Below are 20,669 nucleotides of genomic sequence, written 5' to 3' on the forward strand. Positions count from 1 at the left end.
CGGCCGCCGACGTAGTGTCTGCGCGCGCTCACGTATACGTATACACAACGTGTGTGCGTGTGTACGGCTTGGGCGAGTGTGCGCCCTAAGACGGATCCCGCGCTACAATATAGATCAATAACGGTGTAACATCGTTTCGGAGGCGTCTACATCACACAGACACGCAGACCCACACGCACAGCGCTAAGCCCACACAAGCGCGTGTGTATGAGTCTTATTACGACCGCGTAAACACCGTACTATTATACACGTACTGCATACGTCGTGCGACCGGCTCTCGTGACGGTCGTGAGAGTGTGGGCCCGTGTGACGTGTGTGTGCGTGTGTGTGACGTGTGTGTGCGCGTGTGTGTGCGCAAGCTGCGCTCGTGTGAGTGTGTTCGCGTGCTTGCACCGAGTTACGAGTATAATATCGCACGCGCTTATTATAGCTGCCGATGTATTCGTGCCCGAACGATTGATGCGATCTGTTGTTTCCATTGATCTCACGTAAGTTCCGTGCGTGTATCGCGCGCAGTTATAAATAATAATAATAATAACAATAATGATTAATATTGTTATAATAATAACACCGATGGACGTATTATATCGCACAGGTATACATCATACTGCGTGTCGCAAAGTACATACATTTATATTCGGAATTTTCGCGCCTCCCTGCTAATTTTTTTTTATTGACTCTCCTCTTTATAGTTTGTTCGTAAATGTTGATTTCTGTTAGTCGTACTTGATTTTATAAGTGTTGTATAGCATTATAACTTGTGATTGGTGTATGTATTTAATATATGTATACCTATGTAGGCAGGTATAATAGGAAAATAAAATATGCAATAGAGAAAAATAAACAATAATTATTATCATATTATAATATAGGTATAGGCAATGAATGGTAGGTAATGGAAGCGACTGTCGTATGTCTTAATATAACTCAACTTAGACATTTTAAATTGTATAAAAACATTCTTTAAGGCCCTATGTATTTTAATTTGCTCTCTAAATTGAACAATATTCTAGTCAACATCTTTAAAACATTAACTCAAAACTACAAGCATATAACTGCACATGAGATTTCCCTCTATTTCTATAACGAAAAAAATTGTCTCATAATGAAAACTTTAAAATGTGACTGGGTGTATTAGTATTTTTCAAGTGAAATTTAGTCGTTTCTGCTCCCCCGACCAAATTTTAATAAGTAGGTATAAGTAATATCTATAAGCAATTACTTTGATGGTAGAAAGAAGAAAGTATTTAAATTGTAATAATGGATAGTATAAATGGGTATAGTAAATATTTAAATGAATAAGTGTTCGATGTAGGTATATAAATACATTTTCAATGATCAACTCAGATCATAATGATGGTTAAACAACAATAATTATGATAATATAAACACAAAATTTTGAAAAAAGGTTAAAACGCTCCTGTTAACCATCACTAATGATATTATATTATACATTACCTATATTATATAGGAACGCTTTATATTTAGATTTGTATTTAATTAGTATTTATTTCTAGTCCCTAGTGTAAAATATCTCGTATAGTTATATGCATGTTATTATATATGTATATTGTATATACAATACTATGTACAAATACATAACTGTTGCATTTTTTTGGGGCATACATAATCATAATTATTATTGAATCAACCGATAAACATCATTAAATGTATAAATACCTCAGTTAGGAATCAGTGTACCACCTTTGCAACTCCACGAATAATTATAACATAATATCATATTATTATAGTGTAACCTATGTAGATACCAGCTGTAGTATTATAGTGTAAGTCGCACTGACTAGCGACTGCGGAGGCCAGTGTCGCCAGTGTAGTTGTTCGCTGCTGCCTCCCCTCGGCAGTCATGTTTGCATCGTTCTCGCAAAAAAACTATTATTACTGTCACAGTTTTTGATATTCTATTGGATTTGTATACAACTTTTATCGAGTTTATCGCATTGTGCATACTTATATAAGTATATAAGGTGCACTCTATAGATGTAATAAATTATCGAAAAAAATAGGTACCTATACCTCACCTATCCTCATTTTAACGTTTTCGATGTTTTATATCATATTGTACACGCATGCGTGAAATAATAATAAACATCGTTACGTTTTGCCCTCTAAATAAAGCGAACTGCAGCAGCGTTAAAATGAAAAAAGAGAGGAAAAAACACTGCAAAGACAAAAGCAAGAAACAGCCCTCGGATTCGTGTTCACCTGGTTGCAGCAGTATGGATTGCATGGGCCTACAGCAAATTCCCTCGTCGCCGCCGCCGAGTTATGAGCACAGTTTGCAGGAGGTAAATTTACTAAATAATACTATAATATCGATGTTTGTATAAATAATTTACCTAATATTTATCATTTTTTAAGTTTAATTATATGCGGCGATAACCAATAAGCATACATTTTAAGTAGTTAATAAAAAAAGATTAAATATCGAAAATTCACATTTTTAATTAAATAGGTCCTACATCGATCCAGATAAATTGATAATTATTAATTATCACTTTTGTCGACAGGAAATAAAACGTGGTATTAATATAGTTATACTTATATGCCTACAATATATATTTCTAAAATACTAATAGAATATAACTTTTTTTAGTCAGACTCATTATATTCAGGCCATACCTATATAATATCTGATATCATTATGGTTTATGAATAAAGGTTTAGGTTAGGTTAGAAAATTACCTAATAAAAACATTTTTAAATAATACCTTATTGGTACCTATCAGAGGCATAAGCCAAATTTTGGGAGCTCTCCAAGACAAACCGTAGCTCCCTCCAAAATGGTTTGTATTTATAAGGTTTATTTAGTTTAAATTTTGACAAAATTCGTAAAAATCAAGAAAAATTGAAAAATAATTTTGAGGTTGGAATCCATAAAAATTGTTATTTTTAAATCTAAGATTTGAAAATGTAATACAAAATGCCTTATATGTTTATATATGTTAGTCTATTTCTATCAAAAAAAAAAAAAAATGTCTACCGGAAAGTCAAATTAAATATTTATGAGCGTTTGAAGTTCAAATTTCTACAAAATTTTATATTCACTTGATTTTTGATGAAGTGATTTTCTTATTTTGTTGTAATTCAAAAACGAATAACCTTAGATACTTGAAATAAATGTCCATCACGTGGTGTTTATTTTATAATTTTCTATAATTAATAAAATTATCAAATGATTTGGACTCGTTTATGAGCTGTTTATGTTCGTTTTAAATGTTTAGTTCTTTTCTCTATATATTTCAATAAAATGTTTTTAATTATTTAAAAAAGCTTTAAAATATAATACAATGGTCCTGATAAATTATTACAATAGCAGTGGAAAAGCATAAAAAATAAATAGCCACCATTTTTTTTTTTAATTAGCGTTTAAAGTTAAAGTTTTGACAAAATGTATTAAATTGAAAATGTACAAATTATTTAGTAGTTAAAAATGTTTAAAACGTTTAAAACGTTCGAATTTTATAGCTAATGATTGAACAATTAAAAATAAGTTCCAATGAGTTTATTCTGTAACTAAAAAATTTAAAAAATATATAAATTCCATTTTTTCGTAAAATTATTGTAAGTTAAAATTTGGACGAAATTACTTATTTAATAACCAAGAATAACGATTTTAGTTATATTGTTGTAATACTTAAAAATATTATTCGCGAGTACTTGAAACTTTTAATGTATTTTATTAATGTATTAATTATTATTTATTATTATTTATTTTATTTTATTTGTGTATTTTATTTTTATTTACAAATATGAAACGATACATGATTATAATTAAAGCAATCACATTCGCATTTACTATCATTTTTTTTTTACTTGACTTGACAGGTATACTGTCCAAGCACATTTTCATTAAACATTAAAGACCAAATTGAATCAAATATGTCATGTAAGGCTTAAACTTCTTAGGTAGAGCTATTTGTAGCTATGCAAATGACAATGTTTAATATACTATTCCGTATTTAACCTCAAAATAAATGTTATTATAATTGTCAGGCTAAATAACATAACAAATTTGAAACTTCTACTACGTATTGTTTATTTATATAAACATCCAGCTGTTAACATAATGTAGGTATTCCTTTAAGTTTATACATAAAATTAAAATTGCTAACTTATAATAAAATGTATTAATTATATTATATCGTTTACAATTTTGTGATAGGTATAGTGATTATGTTTTGCACATAAATCATATTAAACTCAAGTATCGAATTTGTTTTTTGGTTTTATTATTAGCCAGGACAATCTTCCGATCAAGGTGGTCATCTGCAGCAGATGGTCACGGATGATGACATTTGCGCAGGAGGAAGTGGTCAGCAATCGTGTAACTCTGAGATCGAATGTCAAAGTAATGGCTCGCCTGTAAGACAAGAAATATTTCACAAGAGCAGTAAGGAGTTTTATAAGGCGGTCGCTGCCCAGTGGGGTATTACGTGCAAGATGAGCGACCACTGCAGGTGTCTGGAATGCCAGGTAAAATTCAATTTCCAGAAAAATATCAAAATAATTTATAAATATTAGTGGGCAGTAGCTTATAAAAATATGACTGTTTTGGCGTTTTGTCATATTAAAGTTAATAAAGATCAACATTTTTTGTTGAGTATGTTCAAACTTCAAATACTGAACGTGCCCAACTATATTATGAATATAATTATTGTTTCTTTAATTTTTCCTATGAAAAATTAAATTTCAAAAAAATATCTTATAAAGCTTTAGGTAGGTGCTTAAATAACATAATTTAATGTAATGGCCTGGCAAAACAATTCCATCTTGTAATAAGTTATTATTATTAATAACACATTTTTCTATCATTTTATTTGCTTAATCAAAATGATGATATTATTAGCCTCATTTTAACTTTACTAAAACTAAATTATTAGTAAAAAAACAATCAACACAAAACTTGTACCTGAAATACCTTAAATTATGATTTTTTAATATTGAATCTTCTATAATATAATACAAATGTATCATGATCACCGAAATCTAATTATTATTTATGTACCTAGCTAGCATAATATGACTTTATAACGTGATTAAATTGAAATAGACTTCCATTTAAGTTCCCCCAAGAAATTTACATGATGCGTACTTCAAAATATTTTGGGTTTGTAGGTGTAAAAATTTGTCTTGACAACCATATCATACATTTCTTAAAGTTTTCCTCCATTTTCAAGTCTTCCGGATAATTTATAAAACATATCTGTGTTCTGTAGGCGTGGGCTGCAGATACTCAGAACAATATATCGTTGCATTCAAGGTGCCATCTTGATCTTATTTCTAAAAATAAAAGTATAGCGTAGGTGCAAATTTTTATATATTACTTACGTTTCTCCAGCCTCGCTCATTTCAAATGCTACCCATTTTTTCTATGCAAACATTCAAAACACAAAATATTCTACATACGTCTGTTTCCGAAATATGTACGGATATAATAATGTATCGTTATATGTACTCGAAAAATTTATCTTTCTGTCATTACTCAATGGTAAAACGATACTATATACATATTATAGGCATATAGCTACATTCAATTTATATGATACGAGCGAACTGCGAGCTAGCAATGTATATTGTATACATACAAGTCCATTAAAGATTGTTGTTGCATTATATTATTATTTTTGTTATTGACAGTTTTGATAAACAATCTTACAGTATATACATTATATACAGTTAATTCCGTCCTATATTGAACCACTTATTTGATATAATTTGTTTTGGTCGTAAATAAAGGAATTGCATTGTTTGTAAGTGTCACCCTGCCAATTAAAAAATAAATAAATAATGATAAATCCCACTTCGTGCTACACCGATCAAATTCGACCAACCTAGAGTCTTATAGTATTCAACGCCATGCTTAGTTACTTTATATTATTTTATTTGTGTGTTTTTCTGAGTGCTTTGATATATTTCCGATCTGGGAAACGTTTAAAGGTTCTATATTGTTCTCGGTTTTTGTTATGATTTCAAAATGTTGACACATCATAATTGTTTTTTAGTTGAACCATTTTACAGTCCCTCAATTCTTATGTCCTATTGCAATATGGAATACTTTTGATATCACGATACCTATAATAGCACAGATTATATTAAATATATATATTATATTGTATTATTATCAATATAATTTGTGATAATAGTATGATACTATTTACAAAATACAATGAGTAGAAACCAAAATAGGTACCTATATAATGGAACAGAACTTCTGAAAATCCTTTATTTATAAGTTTATAACAATGTTATGAATCTAATCTATTTCATATTCATAATAAAACATCGGCAATTCATTTAACTATAGATCGGCACCTATATAAACCCAACTATAAGTAAAGAATACTTATATCTTGTTTTCGAATATATTCTACAACATAAAAAAAAGTAGGTATTCGGATTACCTGAGTAGGTGCGTATTTTAATTTAAAAAATATATTTTTACTTGGAACCTTATGGCTTATACCTATCAGTACTTACTCGAAAAAGTATTTGTTTTCCCCTTCATATATAATGTGCCTATTGGCTATTGCAGTACAATATTAGTATTGGAATGGTTAGAGATCAACTTTTATAGTTGATAGTTAATACACCAACATTCAAAATATACAAATACCTAAGTTCTGTATTTAGGCATAGATGAATACTATAGTACCTACCAAGTAGGTACCTGCAGCAATAAATGCTATAGTCAGTAACAATACAATATAATACTAATTATTACCTAAACTTATGAGTTATAGTTCTATATCAGCCAGCTATTTAGCCCTATTAATCTATAATATCGATATTACATGGAAATAAAATGGAGTTTATGTTGATAAGTCGTAGCTATTTAGCAACAAATAAACATATAAATCTACTGATGTATATAATAATGTATCTTGAACACTAAAAAATAGTTTTATCGTCAGGTACTTGCGTTCAATAGCCGTCTGTAAGTAGGTTACCTACTATCCTTAAAAAATGTCTTACGTCAGTCGTTATAGTGGCCACCTTCTCATAAGTCATAATATATTTTATTCTACTCGATTCGTTGTAGTGGCGTAACGTGTATTGTGTAGGTATTGTAAATTATAATATTATTGATTGTTATGTTTGTTATTTCTTATTATATAAATGTACCTTATATACCAACCTACTTACAGACTTGACTGCATTGTTGTTCGCAAACTATACAAATAAGTTCGCAAAACCAGCGAAAATAATATTTAAAATTTAACTTTTAAGTAGGTAGGAAGGTACTAGGTATAAATTAGGATATTTGTACCTACTCTACACGCACAACTATTTTATCACTACAACTGAACATATTTCTCAATTCCAAAATTAATAAATTTGTTTATTAACATTCATATTGCTTGTATATCTATTACAATATTTTAGTATATACCTACATTTTTTGTAAATGAAATTAATGAAACATGAAAAGAATGAGTGGGTAAACTGTTAGCCGGTAAGCGATATTAATATTATTGAACTCATAAAAATACTAACTGTGCCTAACTAATTGTATTGTATTCTTCTTCTACGTAAGGTAGTTCAATTTCGAACGTCGCAACCGTTTAAGAAATGTATGATTATAATTGATGTTCATCCAAACTAGGTACTCGATTTTCTATGCTTTCCACGATTACGGTTAGATCTTTGATCTGACCAATAAATCGAGTAAAGGGACGTCCTCTATTCCTTTTGCCTAGTACTTTTAGTTCAGTGATTCACGATAAAAATAAAATGTAATATAGGCAAATATGTAGTGTAACTGCTTACTGGTCATACAGGTACCGTTTGCAGGAGATATCAGTGGCAGTGGTTTCATAATTTAACAGTAGAAATGTAGAACCATGATAAATGATCATTAGATATTGATGGATAGAACAAATCAGCTAATATTACTAAGGCTAAGTGGGTACTATCAACCAACAGTTGAATAGGTAAAATAATACATTTATAGCAGAAATTAACAACTTTCAATTTAAAAAATTGTCTTTGAACATTAAAGAATACCTTTAGAATATGTTACATCCTTAATATTTTAATGCTGTCCACCTTCGACGAATTAATCAGTTGATAAAGTGTGTAACTTATTCGAACTATGTGAAAAGATAAAGCATGGCTACTGTTTTGATGCAAAATGAATCATATTTAAGTTTTGTGTGTTTTTTTTTTTTTTTGTTTGCAGAGTCGGTACTTTGATTGTGAGTATGATCAAGAGAACGAACAGGAGAAGACAGATGGTGGTCTCGGAGCTGGTACACCGATGTTCTTATCAGAAGTCATGCATGGGTCCACTTGCACGTTAATCTAATGCATATTTTTCACACAATAGATTTGTTATTTTTTTATGAAATACCTAATTGTTGTGGCAATTATTATGTGTACCTACTAATGACAGCCCAACGATACCATATATAATATTATATATTTATATTGTTTTGCATAACGACATGTTTGAATATATTGCCAGGGCCTACTATAATTGTATTAAGTATTAACAAACATTTTAAACCAGGCTATGAATATTTTACCGCCAAAAACCTATAAAGCCTGTCTTATTTTTAAAGTTAACCTTCTTACATGTGTTCTTAATTTTTTTACTTTTACTAAAAACATTTTATTTTATAATAATACCAATTGACCTATATATTTATATAATATTGTAAGTTACTAATTAAATCTAAACGGTTATTACCTATAAAACTATAAATCAATTCTACAAAACAATTATTGACAATGCATTAAAATAATAAATTATTAACAACTATTAACTTGTTTCTTGGTTTTTATTTTCCATTTCAAATAATTTTAAAAAAAATATCAAAATAACATACATTTATTGTTGTAGTCAGTAACAAATCAACATGAATCCAAATTTAGCCTACACAACAGTTTTAAATCAAATAATTAATTAAATAAATTTATTTTATAATTTTTATTTTATAGATCACAACACATTCTTATTGTAATGAAAAGTAAAACAACCTTAAAAAAAATGATCTTAGTTTAAATAATAAGTCGTTAATTACATGGTAAAAAAAAACTATTTTGGTAGATTTATCATGCAGATTCATCCTTGTACCAAAAAAAGACATTTTTACTATTATCTTATTCATAAGAGGTATCAATTACATTTTAACACAATAGCAATAATTAATGAAATCTCCTAATTATATACATAGTATTATGATAGTTCTGTTCTTATTTCAAAGGTTCAATAGAATTTCTTAGCTTGTGATTCTTTACTGTTCCTGAAACAAAAAACAATTACTCAGCCAATAAAAAAACATAAGATATTATCTGCTTGATATTATCATTAAAATGACACGAACAACAATTTTTGTCACATGAGGAAAGGTAATATTGTTCAATCATTATGACATTAAGAATGTATTCATGCAATAATATGATTTGGATTCATAAAGTAACGATTCTGAATTCTAGACACATTTAAAACAGTGGTGTGTCTAGAAATTAGTGAAGTTAGACATTAAGCCTATCCTTACTTTTTAGAGACCCATAAACTTAATTAATCCACAGTAGGTAGCGTTTTTATATGTAACATGATTGGTATTGTGTTAGCACCCTGTAAAATAGTCAGTTTTTCGTTCCTATTTAATGAGTTGAGAGTAGTGAAACAAAGTGACATCCTTACAAAGAAGGATGTAACTCAATTTTTTTTGTTTTAGTTGATTTAGAGCAAGCAAAAAATGTTTGTATTTTCATAATTATCTTTTTTTATTAACAGCAGTTCTTAAGTTACATCCTATTATTTTGAAAATTATAAAGACGCAACCCAAGTTAAGACTTTTTATATGAGAAAAATACAGAATGTATGCACATGAAAATATATCAAAAGTTACGACTGTTTTAGATGGTAATTTATACTTTAAGATAGATGTAACTAATGATAAGTTCTTGTTCACAAGTAAACCAAATATTTATTAGGACTATATCTTATTCAATTCATAACCTTTTAAGAGTTGAATTAATGTTAGTAATTGGAAATTGAGAAAAAAAACGTTATTTTTATTTAAAGTGATATTATCTATTTCATTTTTTTTATGTAGTTACTTTTGTCTTAATGTTTCAAAAAGAGGCACATATTGTACTCTCAAAACAGTTTATTATTAGATGAAAAAATGGTTTTTAATAAAAGTTAAATATTAGCAAAATGCTAACACTGATACCAATGACAGGTTAGAAGCAAGTGAAATTTATGTAAAAGTATTTTACTTTTTTCCTCGATCTTCAGTCATAAGTTGAAATGTGTTAAATCATAAACATGTGTTATACAATGTGAAAAATACAGTTAAAAAAGTTATACTATTCTTTAAAGTTATGTAGAGAATTGTTCTGCAAATATTGATGGTTATTTAAAAAAAACATCTACAGTAAATTATGGAATTTTTAAATTGTGAAAATAGTGATGGTAACACTTATTTTATACAAATAACAATGAAATCGGTATATTTTAAAGTCCTATATTTTTAAAATGGGTGATTTTCATTTTTATAGTTCAAAATTTGGTTTAGAGGAGGAACCTTTTAATAACTAATTGATATGTTGATTTATCCTTCAAACTTTTTACAGGAAATACCACTAATTTTAAAGATCTATTAACATTGTCTTAACTTACTTATAGAAAGCATAGATAATAAACAATAATGTTTGACCCACTGCAGCAACCAAAACAATTGTATTGGTTGCACATGTAGGACAAGACAATTGTTGTGAATACGGCTTTTGTGTTGCATCCCGTTTGATGGTATTCAATGAGTCTCTGATTTCATGTATAATTGATGCCTGATCGTAGCCTAATGGTTGAACTTGAGCTGTTGGCTGATGAGCTTGGTTTTTAATAATGTTTTCAGTCTTTAAATGTACTTCTGCTATTAAATTTCTATAAAAAAGTAAAAATAAAATGTTTAATGTATGAGGAATTTAAATGAAATATTGAAATATCACTAGGGCATAACCAAAATATTGTAAGAAACACTCATAAACAAATATGGATGTATTGTGTGTATTCACTATACAAGTTGAAAATGAAATTTGTAATGGAACTTTTAAGATATAAGTAATGCGTATCTGAAAAAATTAGCTTAGATAACACAACTAATGAATAATATACAAATAACAACTTCTTATAAAACAATTTACCAATAACTTTAAAATGGAAAGATAATATTTTTATTTCTTTGTGATGGTAAAAAAAGTAACTTTTGATAAAAATAAAAATTTTAACTATTATATACATTTTTCAAATGTTTGAATATAATACCTGACTTCTCTCACAGAGTTTATAATTCCATTTTGATTGTTAATCAGTAAATCAACATCTTGTCTTCCCATTCCTGCATTCCCTTGTGGCATTTGTACTACAATAGAATAAACAAAAAATATCAATAAATGCATGTAAATAGTTAGGAAAAAGTTGTTACCATGAGGTTGTCCTTGTGCACTACCCATTGATCCAACAACTGCCATGGTAGATTGAACGTTAGATAGCAAACTGAGTGTTCGTTCTTGACGACCAACAACTTCATCAAGTTTTTGGCTTAATACTTTTACAGAATCTACAATCTGGCTTTGACCAGAGAATATCTGATTTAATTCTCTTTGACTATCTGTTTCATACCAATCTTCAAATTCGTTATCTTCTCTTGTCTTAGTTTCTGGATGCTGCTTGTGATAACTACATAATACGACAAAGTAATAAAAATAACAAAATATATTATTACAAATACAGTCTATAAGCAGGGTAGATTGAAGTTAAATTGAGAATTTCAAATTGATAAAAAGCAAATGTTATAATTGTTTGAAGGTGATTTATATGCTCAAGACATCAAAGTTTAATTTGACGAGAGTTAACTAATATTTATTTATTATCTTACTCTTCTTTTTCTTGATCTAATTTTCGTTGGTAATCTGCATATTCTCGGGTTAGTTTATTTTCTTCATCTACGGTAGTCTGCTGAGATGTACCAGCTGGTTTGAACACTGTTCCCGGAGGGTAAATACTATATGTCAAAAAATGATTAACATCATGATCATCTGAAAAATATTGTTTTTAATAACAAGCTTGTTTAAATACACAAAAAAATATTCTATTTAGAGATCAATACCTGCCAGACCACCAGTAGCAGCAGATACACCAAAATGACCATTCTTAGGTAAAAATACATTTTCGCTTCGGAAGCAAATTTCAAAGTCTTTTTCATTATTAGTATTGCCACTATGGAAAAATACCTAAACGTATAAAAATAATAATTTATTTTAATCTTTAGTTATCAATTTATTTATTAATAGAATGCAAATTAATTTTAATACTCAATAAATAATATTTATTTATACAATAAACAAACTATATTTAAACATTAAAACAAAAAAATTTGATTCTTTTAAAGTATGAATGTAATGTATTAAATGCATTTATAGTCAAACAAAACTAAAATAAGTACTAACACTTAGTTCTATGACCAATTTGAAAGCAAAAAGAAATAACAAACTATAGAATACATAGAATTAGATAACTTGTAAGAAGCTTGATTTATTCAAAATAGTTTATTATTGTAATATCATGTAATATGTATCACTTATCAATTATTTAATATCATATATTTGATATCAGGAATCATTTTGATAGTATAAATCTTTTAATCCTTCCATCTTGATATTAATAGGATGTAGTCCCCAAATGTATCGACTCCACCTCACAGAGGCATACCAAATTTTACATTCAAAAGAATCCATTCTATTCTTTTATTTTTAATATTAGAATACATTTACTTATCTGTTGGCTTTAGAGATATTCTTACCTTTAAACTGTATAGTAAGTAAATTCACTCTAGTATTGAAAACAACAACATAAAATGGATTCTTCTGAACACAAACTTTATTATGTTATAAGTTAGTAAGATAGAGTTAGTATGTATGAGGATAACTTCATCTTATAAGACCACACAACACGAAGAAATGTTTTCTTCAAATTATTATTAAATATTAAATTATAGTAGTTAGAACTATTAAAAACAATTAGGTCATAACTCAATAAAAAAATTAATATTTTTTAAGGAGATTCAAGGGCATTTAGAATAGCCAGGTGACATTGGGCTGGGCTCAATATAACTCCCATCTTATACATATTGTAAAAGTTGTTCACTTTACACAATGCTTTACCAATATAAAAGGTTATTTTTGATATTTGATTTACATTAACATTTTTTAAAAATTTTGTGCCTACGACAATAGAAGTATTATAGTTTCAATGAAATGTTTAGTTTTTTTAAACATTAAAAATACTAAAAGATAATGGAGGTTTGTGCTATGTCGTATTGCTATAAGTAACTGTTGTTGTTGCACAAACGTACGTAACAACAATTTATATTATGAGATTTTAAATATTTCAAAAAAATTTAACACTATACAAATTCTGGCTCCATTAACATCTTCAGTGCATAAAAGCACATCCCATACATACAATAAAAATTTAAAAATACGTTACAACGCGACAGTAAGAAAGTTATTTTGTGAAGCGAGCAACATTTACACATTTACTTGAAACTCGAAAAAGTAGAAAAAATGCAAAATAAAATTTATATATGAACCGATAGACAACCAAATCACATTTTGTGCAAGAAAAGCTGTATTCCGTGTATCATAAAAAAAGTGCGAAATCCTATACTATCCTAGCCTTACAATAATAATTCATTGAATGTGTGTAGAACCGTTAAACCTATATCAATTCACTTAGAATTTAACATTCTTTTAAATTTTAAAAAAAACTTATTTTTTTGATGTTTTGTACTTTATTTTTATATCGTACCCTCATAGTTGTCTCTACCGTACTAATGCATAATATACCAAAATCTACATCCCGTAATTATAATGTATTGTTAGCTTCAATATTAAAATGAATTGACCTTTTATCAAACTTAAATGTAAGAATATTATCTGCGTTTTCTTTTTAATTATTATGATATTTGAATTTTTCAGTGAATTATGCACATTTTAAAATATTTATATTTTATACACATAATTCACTTAAAAATTCCAATATCATAAATATCAATGAGAGAACACAGATAATATTTTTACATTTAAGCTTGATAATAGGGCAATTCATTTTAATATTTAGGCTAATAATACAACATTGGAACTGCTGAACTTATTTTTCGGTACATGATGGGTTAGCAAGACAGAGACAATATTTGCGGATACAATGTTCTCTTAAGAAGCGGCTAACTGGATTTTTATCATAGTTAAAGATATAATGGTTGCCAAATGAGCTATGGAATTGCTGTCTACATAATTACTTATGATAAACCATCCTGTAGTGGAATACATTTGTACTATATTATATTGTAATCACAATTCACAAAATATGTTAGAGAGCACACTCAATCAGTTAAGCAGATGTTGAGCCTGAGAGCAATTTCAATTGGTATGTGAAATCACTTATGACATAGTCCGCCAGCAACCATTATACCTTTAATCATTCCCACACAACAATACATACCGTTAATGTGTTCATGTAATATTCAATTTTAGCTCTTGTCGCAAAAGGTTTATTTCTAAAATCTCTCAAACATCCGGATAACTGTTGAGTAGAGCCATCACTAAAAAAACATGGCAAATAAATAATTTATTTAATATATGAATTGATTAATTTACTTTGCATGATCAAAAACTTGTGATCCATCATTTACTACACCCATAATATATGGATTATTGTGTTTGCCATCATTGTCAAAAGAATCAAAGAATACTCCCAATCCAGTCCATTTGTCGGAGCTACCAAATACTGGACCATTATAGTCACCTTTAGAAGTTGTATACCAAAATGCCTGTTTAAAATCATATTTAAATATTATTTATTATAAGTTATAATTATAATCATAATTTGTAATATATGTACCAGGCCATCAGCACCAATTCTTCCTCTTCCGCTGACTCTAAAATTTATTTCAACTGTCCACCAATCAAACTTTGTTTGACTTTTTGTCCAAATTGCACCTGAAAAAAACTTTCATTTATCAAATCCACTAATACCAATTCAAAAAATCATTAAATAATCAAATGAAAACATGTTTTTTTTTTGAAATTAAGTTAAATGAAATTTTTACTAGAAAGAAAATTGATTGCTTAAATGTTTAACTAATCAACTTATAAATAAAATACGCAGAAAAGGATTTGTAAGACTATTTGTTGCATAATCTAAGCATAAAATATATAGATAAAAAAAAATGTAAAATGTAAAATGTAGTCTTCGGAATATACCAAGATCACGATGCTTCATTTGACAATAAATAAGACAATACAACTTAAGATCTTATTTTTATGAATATTTGATACAAATGTACATAATATTTAAACAGTAGTAGGTATTATAGTTAATAAATCATCTAATGGAACCAAATACACTTTGTATTGTAACAATGCTTCGAGTACTATGCAAATAAAAAAAATACAGGTATAATATCATATAATGAACTGGATAAAAACAAACCTTTTTGGCTTTTTAAAGATGGCGCAATTCGAACATTATCTGCACTGGCAATAGCATCTATACAAAACAAAAAACAAACAATCAATATTAAATCAAGAATACGTTTAATGTAAAGCAACGTCTAACTCCTAATAAGTTATTAACAAATATTACATCAAATTTGCATAACATAGATTGACTGTTTTTGAGTGATTTATAATCGATTCTAACTCTTCTCATTTAAAAAATGTAGCATTCAGAAATAAAGCATTCTGGAGAGAATTTTAAGATGTTAATACATACTACCCATTATGATGGTTTTTTTTGTTGATATTTTTGATTATTTTATCCACATAATAATTTATTATAATTTTTATACTTATGAATGTATATTAGGTAGGTATTCAAATGTATTAAAAATATACCTCCTATTATTAATATTAATTAGTAGATATGAAACTAAAAATGTACTAGTTTGTAAAAAAAAGTGGTTTAAAATTATTGTTATTTTTTACAATCACTTCAAGACAAGTAAGCTTTAAGTGTTACAAAAAGATTTTTATTTGGTATTTTTTTGTTGCTAAAATTCTAAGTGCAAACTGTTAATTTTAAAACAAATTTCAATAGCTCCTCGAGTGCAAGCATACTGTACAGTTATTACCAGCTATTGGTAGGACATAAAGTTTACAAAGCTGTTTCTAGAATTCGTTATTAAACATAACGTGATTGGACATACCTATATAAATCGTTCAGTGAGGGAAATAATCAATTAATTGAGATAGAAACCTATGTACATAAAAAAACATTAAACAAAGATAAGGAAGGAAACACGGTAAACATTGACATACTTCCGCCGTACTCCCAGAACGGTACAGATCCATCTTTCTGTGCCAAATATGGAGGCTTGAAGCTGTACTTGTACTCGAACCGGGACACGACCTGGTTGCAGCGCCCGACGTCGGCATAGCCTGACAATAGGACAAAGACGACGGACACCACCAGCAGCGGCAGACGAAGCTGTGACATATTCCCTAACAGCTGGAGCGTTCGGATGGACAAGCACACGATCACGACCGGATTACGACGTCTCTTTATTATCTGTATATATGTATGCACTATGCGCCTTTAATTTGAAACTTGTGTCCGCGGGTCAATCACAACAGCGTCATCGGGAAAACTGTGTCGTTGGCATAATAATATCGTCGTTTTTATTATTATTACTACTGGTTTCGGCGGCTCGTCTGTTACACGTTATAGGTTCCACGATATTATTATTATTATTATTATTATTATTATTATTATTTCGACATAATGACAATAATCTTACGGCAATAATACATATTTTAATACGTACACTAAATACTGTAACCAGTGGTCGCCGCCGGTCGCCGAAACGTACCTAAAGATTATCAAAATTATTACGTGACTCGGCCGACGTTATCAAGACGACCGCTTCTGCCACATCGGCACGGCGTCGCTCTAGGAACATCATAAACGGAGTACTGATAATAACTTGATGTACGTGTCCGATCTAAATTCACATAATATTATTATTATTATTATTTTCACAAGCACTGAACCACCTCCAACAAAACAAGATCCTCCCGGTCGAGCAGCAGCGTCTACGGTAGCACAGTCCGCCTCGTACGCGCCAATTCGTCGAGACATTCAAATAGATTACATTGTTATTTCGTATTTGATTTCAAACATTGTATTGAACATTATATTGATGTCAACATTAATGTACACACGTGCGTGTGACTTAACTTTAAAGGTTCGTATTCAATACTTATTATTTTAATTTTGTATCATGTTTATAAATTTGAAAAAGAATTTGTAACTACCTATCTGGAATATTTAACATTCAATTTTGAAATGTACATAATATTCCATACTTATCCTTTCATAATATTATATATTATAAATGGCCATTTAAATATGTTGATGCTGAAATAATAATCCTGACGATATTGCTATTTTAATTCATAGTGATTAGAGTATATGCATTACATATAATTTATAAATACAAAAAAGCGGGTACTTACATCCACTTGGATGTCGCTCTGCTGTACATTAGGTGTCTAAAAAGTCGCTATGTGGATGGTATTAAATTTTAATTCAGTTATATCAAATCATAGCATATGAAAAACGATTCTGAGCGGAGACGATACGTCAGTTTACAACATTAGATTCTGAACGGAGCGATGAATGTATTGATTTTACAATGATGTGTGTTTTTATATTTATTTATTTATTTTTTTATTGTGTCTGTCATCACTGTTTTTTGCAGTAAAAGTGCTTCGATTTTCTCGAACAGCCACTTTTCTGGTAGGTAGGAAAGTGAATCTAGTTGGTGCATTTGGGAGGTCAAATTTTAAAATTCCCAATAGTTTTCAAAAGCAACTGGAAAAACAAAACAAAAAAAAAATATATATTAAGGAAAAACGAGAATTTTTAAGCAAAACCATTTTTCGAAAAAATCGATTTTAGTTTTTAGTGTAACTCTAACAAAAATGACTGTAAATACATGAAAATTTCACTATAAATATTTGGGTAATCATTTCCTATTCATCATAAAATCTACAAAATATTTTGAATGGTGTTGAACTATTTAAAGGCTTATTAAATTTTGGATTATAATTTGTTTTTTTTAAACTCAAGTCGATAAAAAAATGTTCGCTAGGTCAAAAAACTTGAAAATGTATACAAAGTTCAATGTAAGTTGTTGTTTATGAAAATTAAAAATAAAGTTGATCGTAAATCCATCACAATATTTTTTTTTAATCGTTTAAACTTAGAATTTAAAACCGTAGAATTTCGACAAAATTTGCAAAAAATCATGAAAATTAGCAAATTATATTTAGTTATAGAAACTCATAAAAAATTTTCTATTTATATCTAAGATTTAAAATTTTAATACAAGATTCCTTACAAGTTTGTCTGTGCTGTCTACCGGAAAGTCAAATTAAATTTTTATGAGCGTTTAAAGTTAAAATGTGTACAACATTGGATATTCACTCGATTTCCCTTGTAGCGCTATTTTATATTTTTGTTGCCATTCAAAAACAAATTACTGTAGATATTTAAAAATCACAAGAGATTCATTAATTCATATACTTGATACAATTTTCAAAATATTTTGATTCATTTTAATCTATTAGCTGACATTTTCAATTTTCATTTTTTTCTATAAATGTCAATAAAATTTTATTGGTTGGGTCAAAAAGCACGAAAATTTAATACAAGACTCTTGATAACTATTGTTACAATATCAGTTGAAAAATATTAAAAATACATACGCACGATTTTTAACGGCACCCATATTAATAATAAGTAGAGCGCGGATTTCTATGCAATTGCATATTTGTTTCCTTTTAATATTTTTGGATTTTTGTCAGTATTCTCTACGAATCATAATTTGAAGCAAATGGTGAAATTTTTTTTTGCATATTTCAATGTTATTGCATAATTTTGCATATTTAGGCAAAATTCAAAATGTATTGCATATTTATTGCATATTGAAGCAAAAATTTAAAAAAATGTATAAAATAATATAGTATAATCAAGTAGAAAAATTAAAAATACATTTTATGGGCACGACGTAAACTTAATAAAAAACTGGAAACTCAAAATATGACTTTACATGAAAGCTTTTCAATAATTGACGAAATCAAAGAAAAAATTAATTCTATTCCTGGGCCAAAAGGTGCAACACTTACTACAAAATTAAATGAGCTTTCCAATAAAAATAAAGGTCTAGAAATTCTACGAAAAATAAATGCAGTACTATCAGGCGAAAACGTTCAGCTCGAAGATGTTTATCAAGACCCGAAAATAATAAGTTGCTTCAAATATGCCCCAACAACTTCGGTTGACGTCGAACGTTCGTTTTCAGTATTTAAAAATATGTTAACTGATAAACGTCATAGCTTCACAGAAGAAAAACTTGAAATGCATATGATCATTCATTTTAATAGTAAATAAAATTAAAAAAATTTAAAAAGAAATTAATATAAGTATTTAATATTTTAGTATTTAAGTAATTAATTGTTATAAGAAGTTTAATTTGTAAAATTTTAAATAAATAAAAAAAACGAATTTCATGATTTTTACTGCATATTTTTGCATACTTTCATGATTTTTACTGCATATTTTTTGCATATTTTCATGATTTTTACTGCATATTATATGGCATATTTTGATACTTTTTAGTGCATAAAAATCCGCGCTCTAATAATAAGTAATAATAATATAACATATCCTTGAGTGACATACTGTCTCCGCTCAGAATCGTTTTTCGTATAGAATGATATAAATATATGATATCATTGATTTCAAACTAAATTCATCCATTACAGCGACCTGCTAGAAACCTAATGTACAGCAGAGCGACATACATCCACTTACCTGCTATTTTTATATTGTTATTACTTATTATTAATATGGTAGCCGGAAAGTTGAACTAATATTATTCTTAAATTATTAGTGATCCTGGAAAAATATTAAATATACCTATGTAAAATTGGGCTGTTTTGGAACTGAATTACAACAAAATGATAAACGTTATTTTTTATGTTATAATATGAAATCTTATCCAAATTTGAACTTAAAATGTCAGTACAAAATAACTGTACCCATGAATTTTTTAGATTTTTTAGTTACAGAAAAAACTGATTAAGTGGAACCTTGTTTTTAAATTTTCAATTCTTAACTATAAAAATTGAAAATGTTGTACATTATTAACCACAAAATCATTTTCAATTTTTAATTTGATAAATATTGTCAACATTTGAACTTTAAATGCTTATATATATGAAAATGTCATATGTCTATAAATAGTTTGAATAAAATAAAATATTTTGAAAATTGTATGGTGCATAGAAAATGCTTACACAAATATTCAGGGAAAATATTATGTATCTTCATTATACCGTTATTTTTGTTAGAATTACACTAAAAATCAAATTAGATTTTTTCAAAAGGTTTTTTCTTAATTTTTTGTTAGCTTTTCCTGTTGCTTTTGAAAACTATTGGGAATTAAATTTTCACCTTCCGAATGTGCACCAAATAGATTCACTTTCCTACCAGAAAAGCTGTTGTTCAAGAAAATCGAAGCATTTTTACTGCAACTTACAAGAAACCATGATGACGGACACGCACACAA

The 20,669-nt window shown here is 28.2% G+C and overlaps 3 protein-coding genes across 4 annotated transcripts; 2 read left to right on the forward strand and 1 right to left on the reverse strand.

Annotated features, from left to right (window-relative positions):
- The first annotated feature begins 156 nt into the window (after positions 1 to 156).
- On the forward strand, positions 157 to 9,133 carry LOC111031263. The gene is made up of 4 exons (XM_022311137.1): positions 157 to 488; positions 2,137 to 2,306; positions 4,258 to 4,494; positions 8,201 to 9,133. The coding sequence occupies exons 2-4, from the start codon at positions 2,157 to 2,159 to the stop codon at positions 8,324 to 8,326; spliced, it is 513 nt and encodes a 170-aa protein (XP_022166829.1). The 5' UTR covers positions 157 to 488; positions 2,137 to 2,156; the 3' UTR covers positions 8,327 to 9,133.
- On the reverse strand, positions 8,834 to 16,989 carry LOC111031262 (protein ERGIC-53). 2 transcript variants are annotated; one of them, XM_022311136.1, is made up of 12 exons: positions 16,860 to 16,989; positions 16,354 to 16,746; positions 15,527 to 15,583; positions 14,936 to 15,033; positions 14,692 to 14,864; positions 14,537 to 14,636; positions 12,144 to 12,267; positions 11,913 to 12,072; positions 11,460 to 11,713; positions 11,300 to 11,396; positions 10,655 to 10,918; positions 8,834 to 9,266 (listed from the first exon to the last, which is right to left on the reverse strand). In XM_022311136.1, the coding sequence occupies exons 2-12, from the start codon at positions 16,529 to 16,531 to the stop codon at positions 9,230 to 9,232; spliced, it is 1,542 nt and encodes a 513-aa protein (XP_022166828.1). In that variant the 5' UTR covers positions 16,532 to 16,746; positions 16,860 to 16,989; the 3' UTR covers positions 8,834 to 9,229. The 2 variants fall into 2 exon arrangements, with proteins under 2 accessions (XP_022166828.1, XP_022166827.1); XM_022311135.1 differs by having other exon boundaries at positions 16,354 to 16,985.
- A 2,116-nt stretch (positions 16,990 to 19,105) lies between these two features.
- Positions 19,106 to 19,489, forward strand: LOC111031254 (the record flags this gene model as incomplete). Its single annotated transcript, XM_022311126.1, has 1 exon — positions 19,106 to 19,489. A coding segment is annotated over one exon (384 nt), but the record flags the coding sequence as incomplete, so codon positions are not given.
- Between the last annotated feature and the right edge of the window lie 1,180 nt (positions 19,490 to 20,669).

The sequence above is a fragment of the Myzus persicae genome, unplaced genomic scaffold, assembly GCF_001856785.1.
Source record: "Myzus persicae strain clone G006 unplaced genomic scaffold, MPER_G0061.0, whole genome shotgun sequence".
Lineage (NCBI taxonomy): Eukaryota > Metazoa > Arthropoda > Insecta > Hemiptera > Aphididae > Myzus > Myzus persicae.

Excerpts from the sequence above, each read along its gene's own strand:
- LOC111031262 (XM_022311136.1), bottom strand. The coding sequence starts at position 16,531 with ATGTCACAGCTTCGTCTGCCGCTGCTGGTGGTGTCCGTCGTCTTTGTC. Across the intron at positions 15,584-16,353 it reads GTTCTGGGAGTACGGCGGAA|ATGCTATTGCCAGTGCAGAT; the intron begins GTATGTCAATGT and ends TGTTTTGTATAG. Across the intron at positions 14,637-14,691 it reads CAAGTTTTTGATCATGCAAA|TGATGGCTCTACTCAACAGT; the intron begins GTAAATTAATCA and ends ATGTTTTTTTAG.
- LOC111031263 (XM_022311137.1), top strand. The coding sequence starts at position 2,157 with ATGAAAAAAGAGAGGAAAAAACACTGCAAAGACAAAAGCAAGAAACAG. Across the intron at positions 2,307-4,257 it reads ATGAGCACAGTTTGCAGGAG|CCAGGACAATCTTCCGATCA; the intron begins GTAAATTTACTA and ends TTTTATTATTAG. Across the intron at positions 4,495-8,200 it reads GCAGGTGTCTGGAATGCCAG|AGTCGGTACTTTGATTGTGA; the intron begins GTAAAATTCAAT and ends TTTTGTTTGCAG.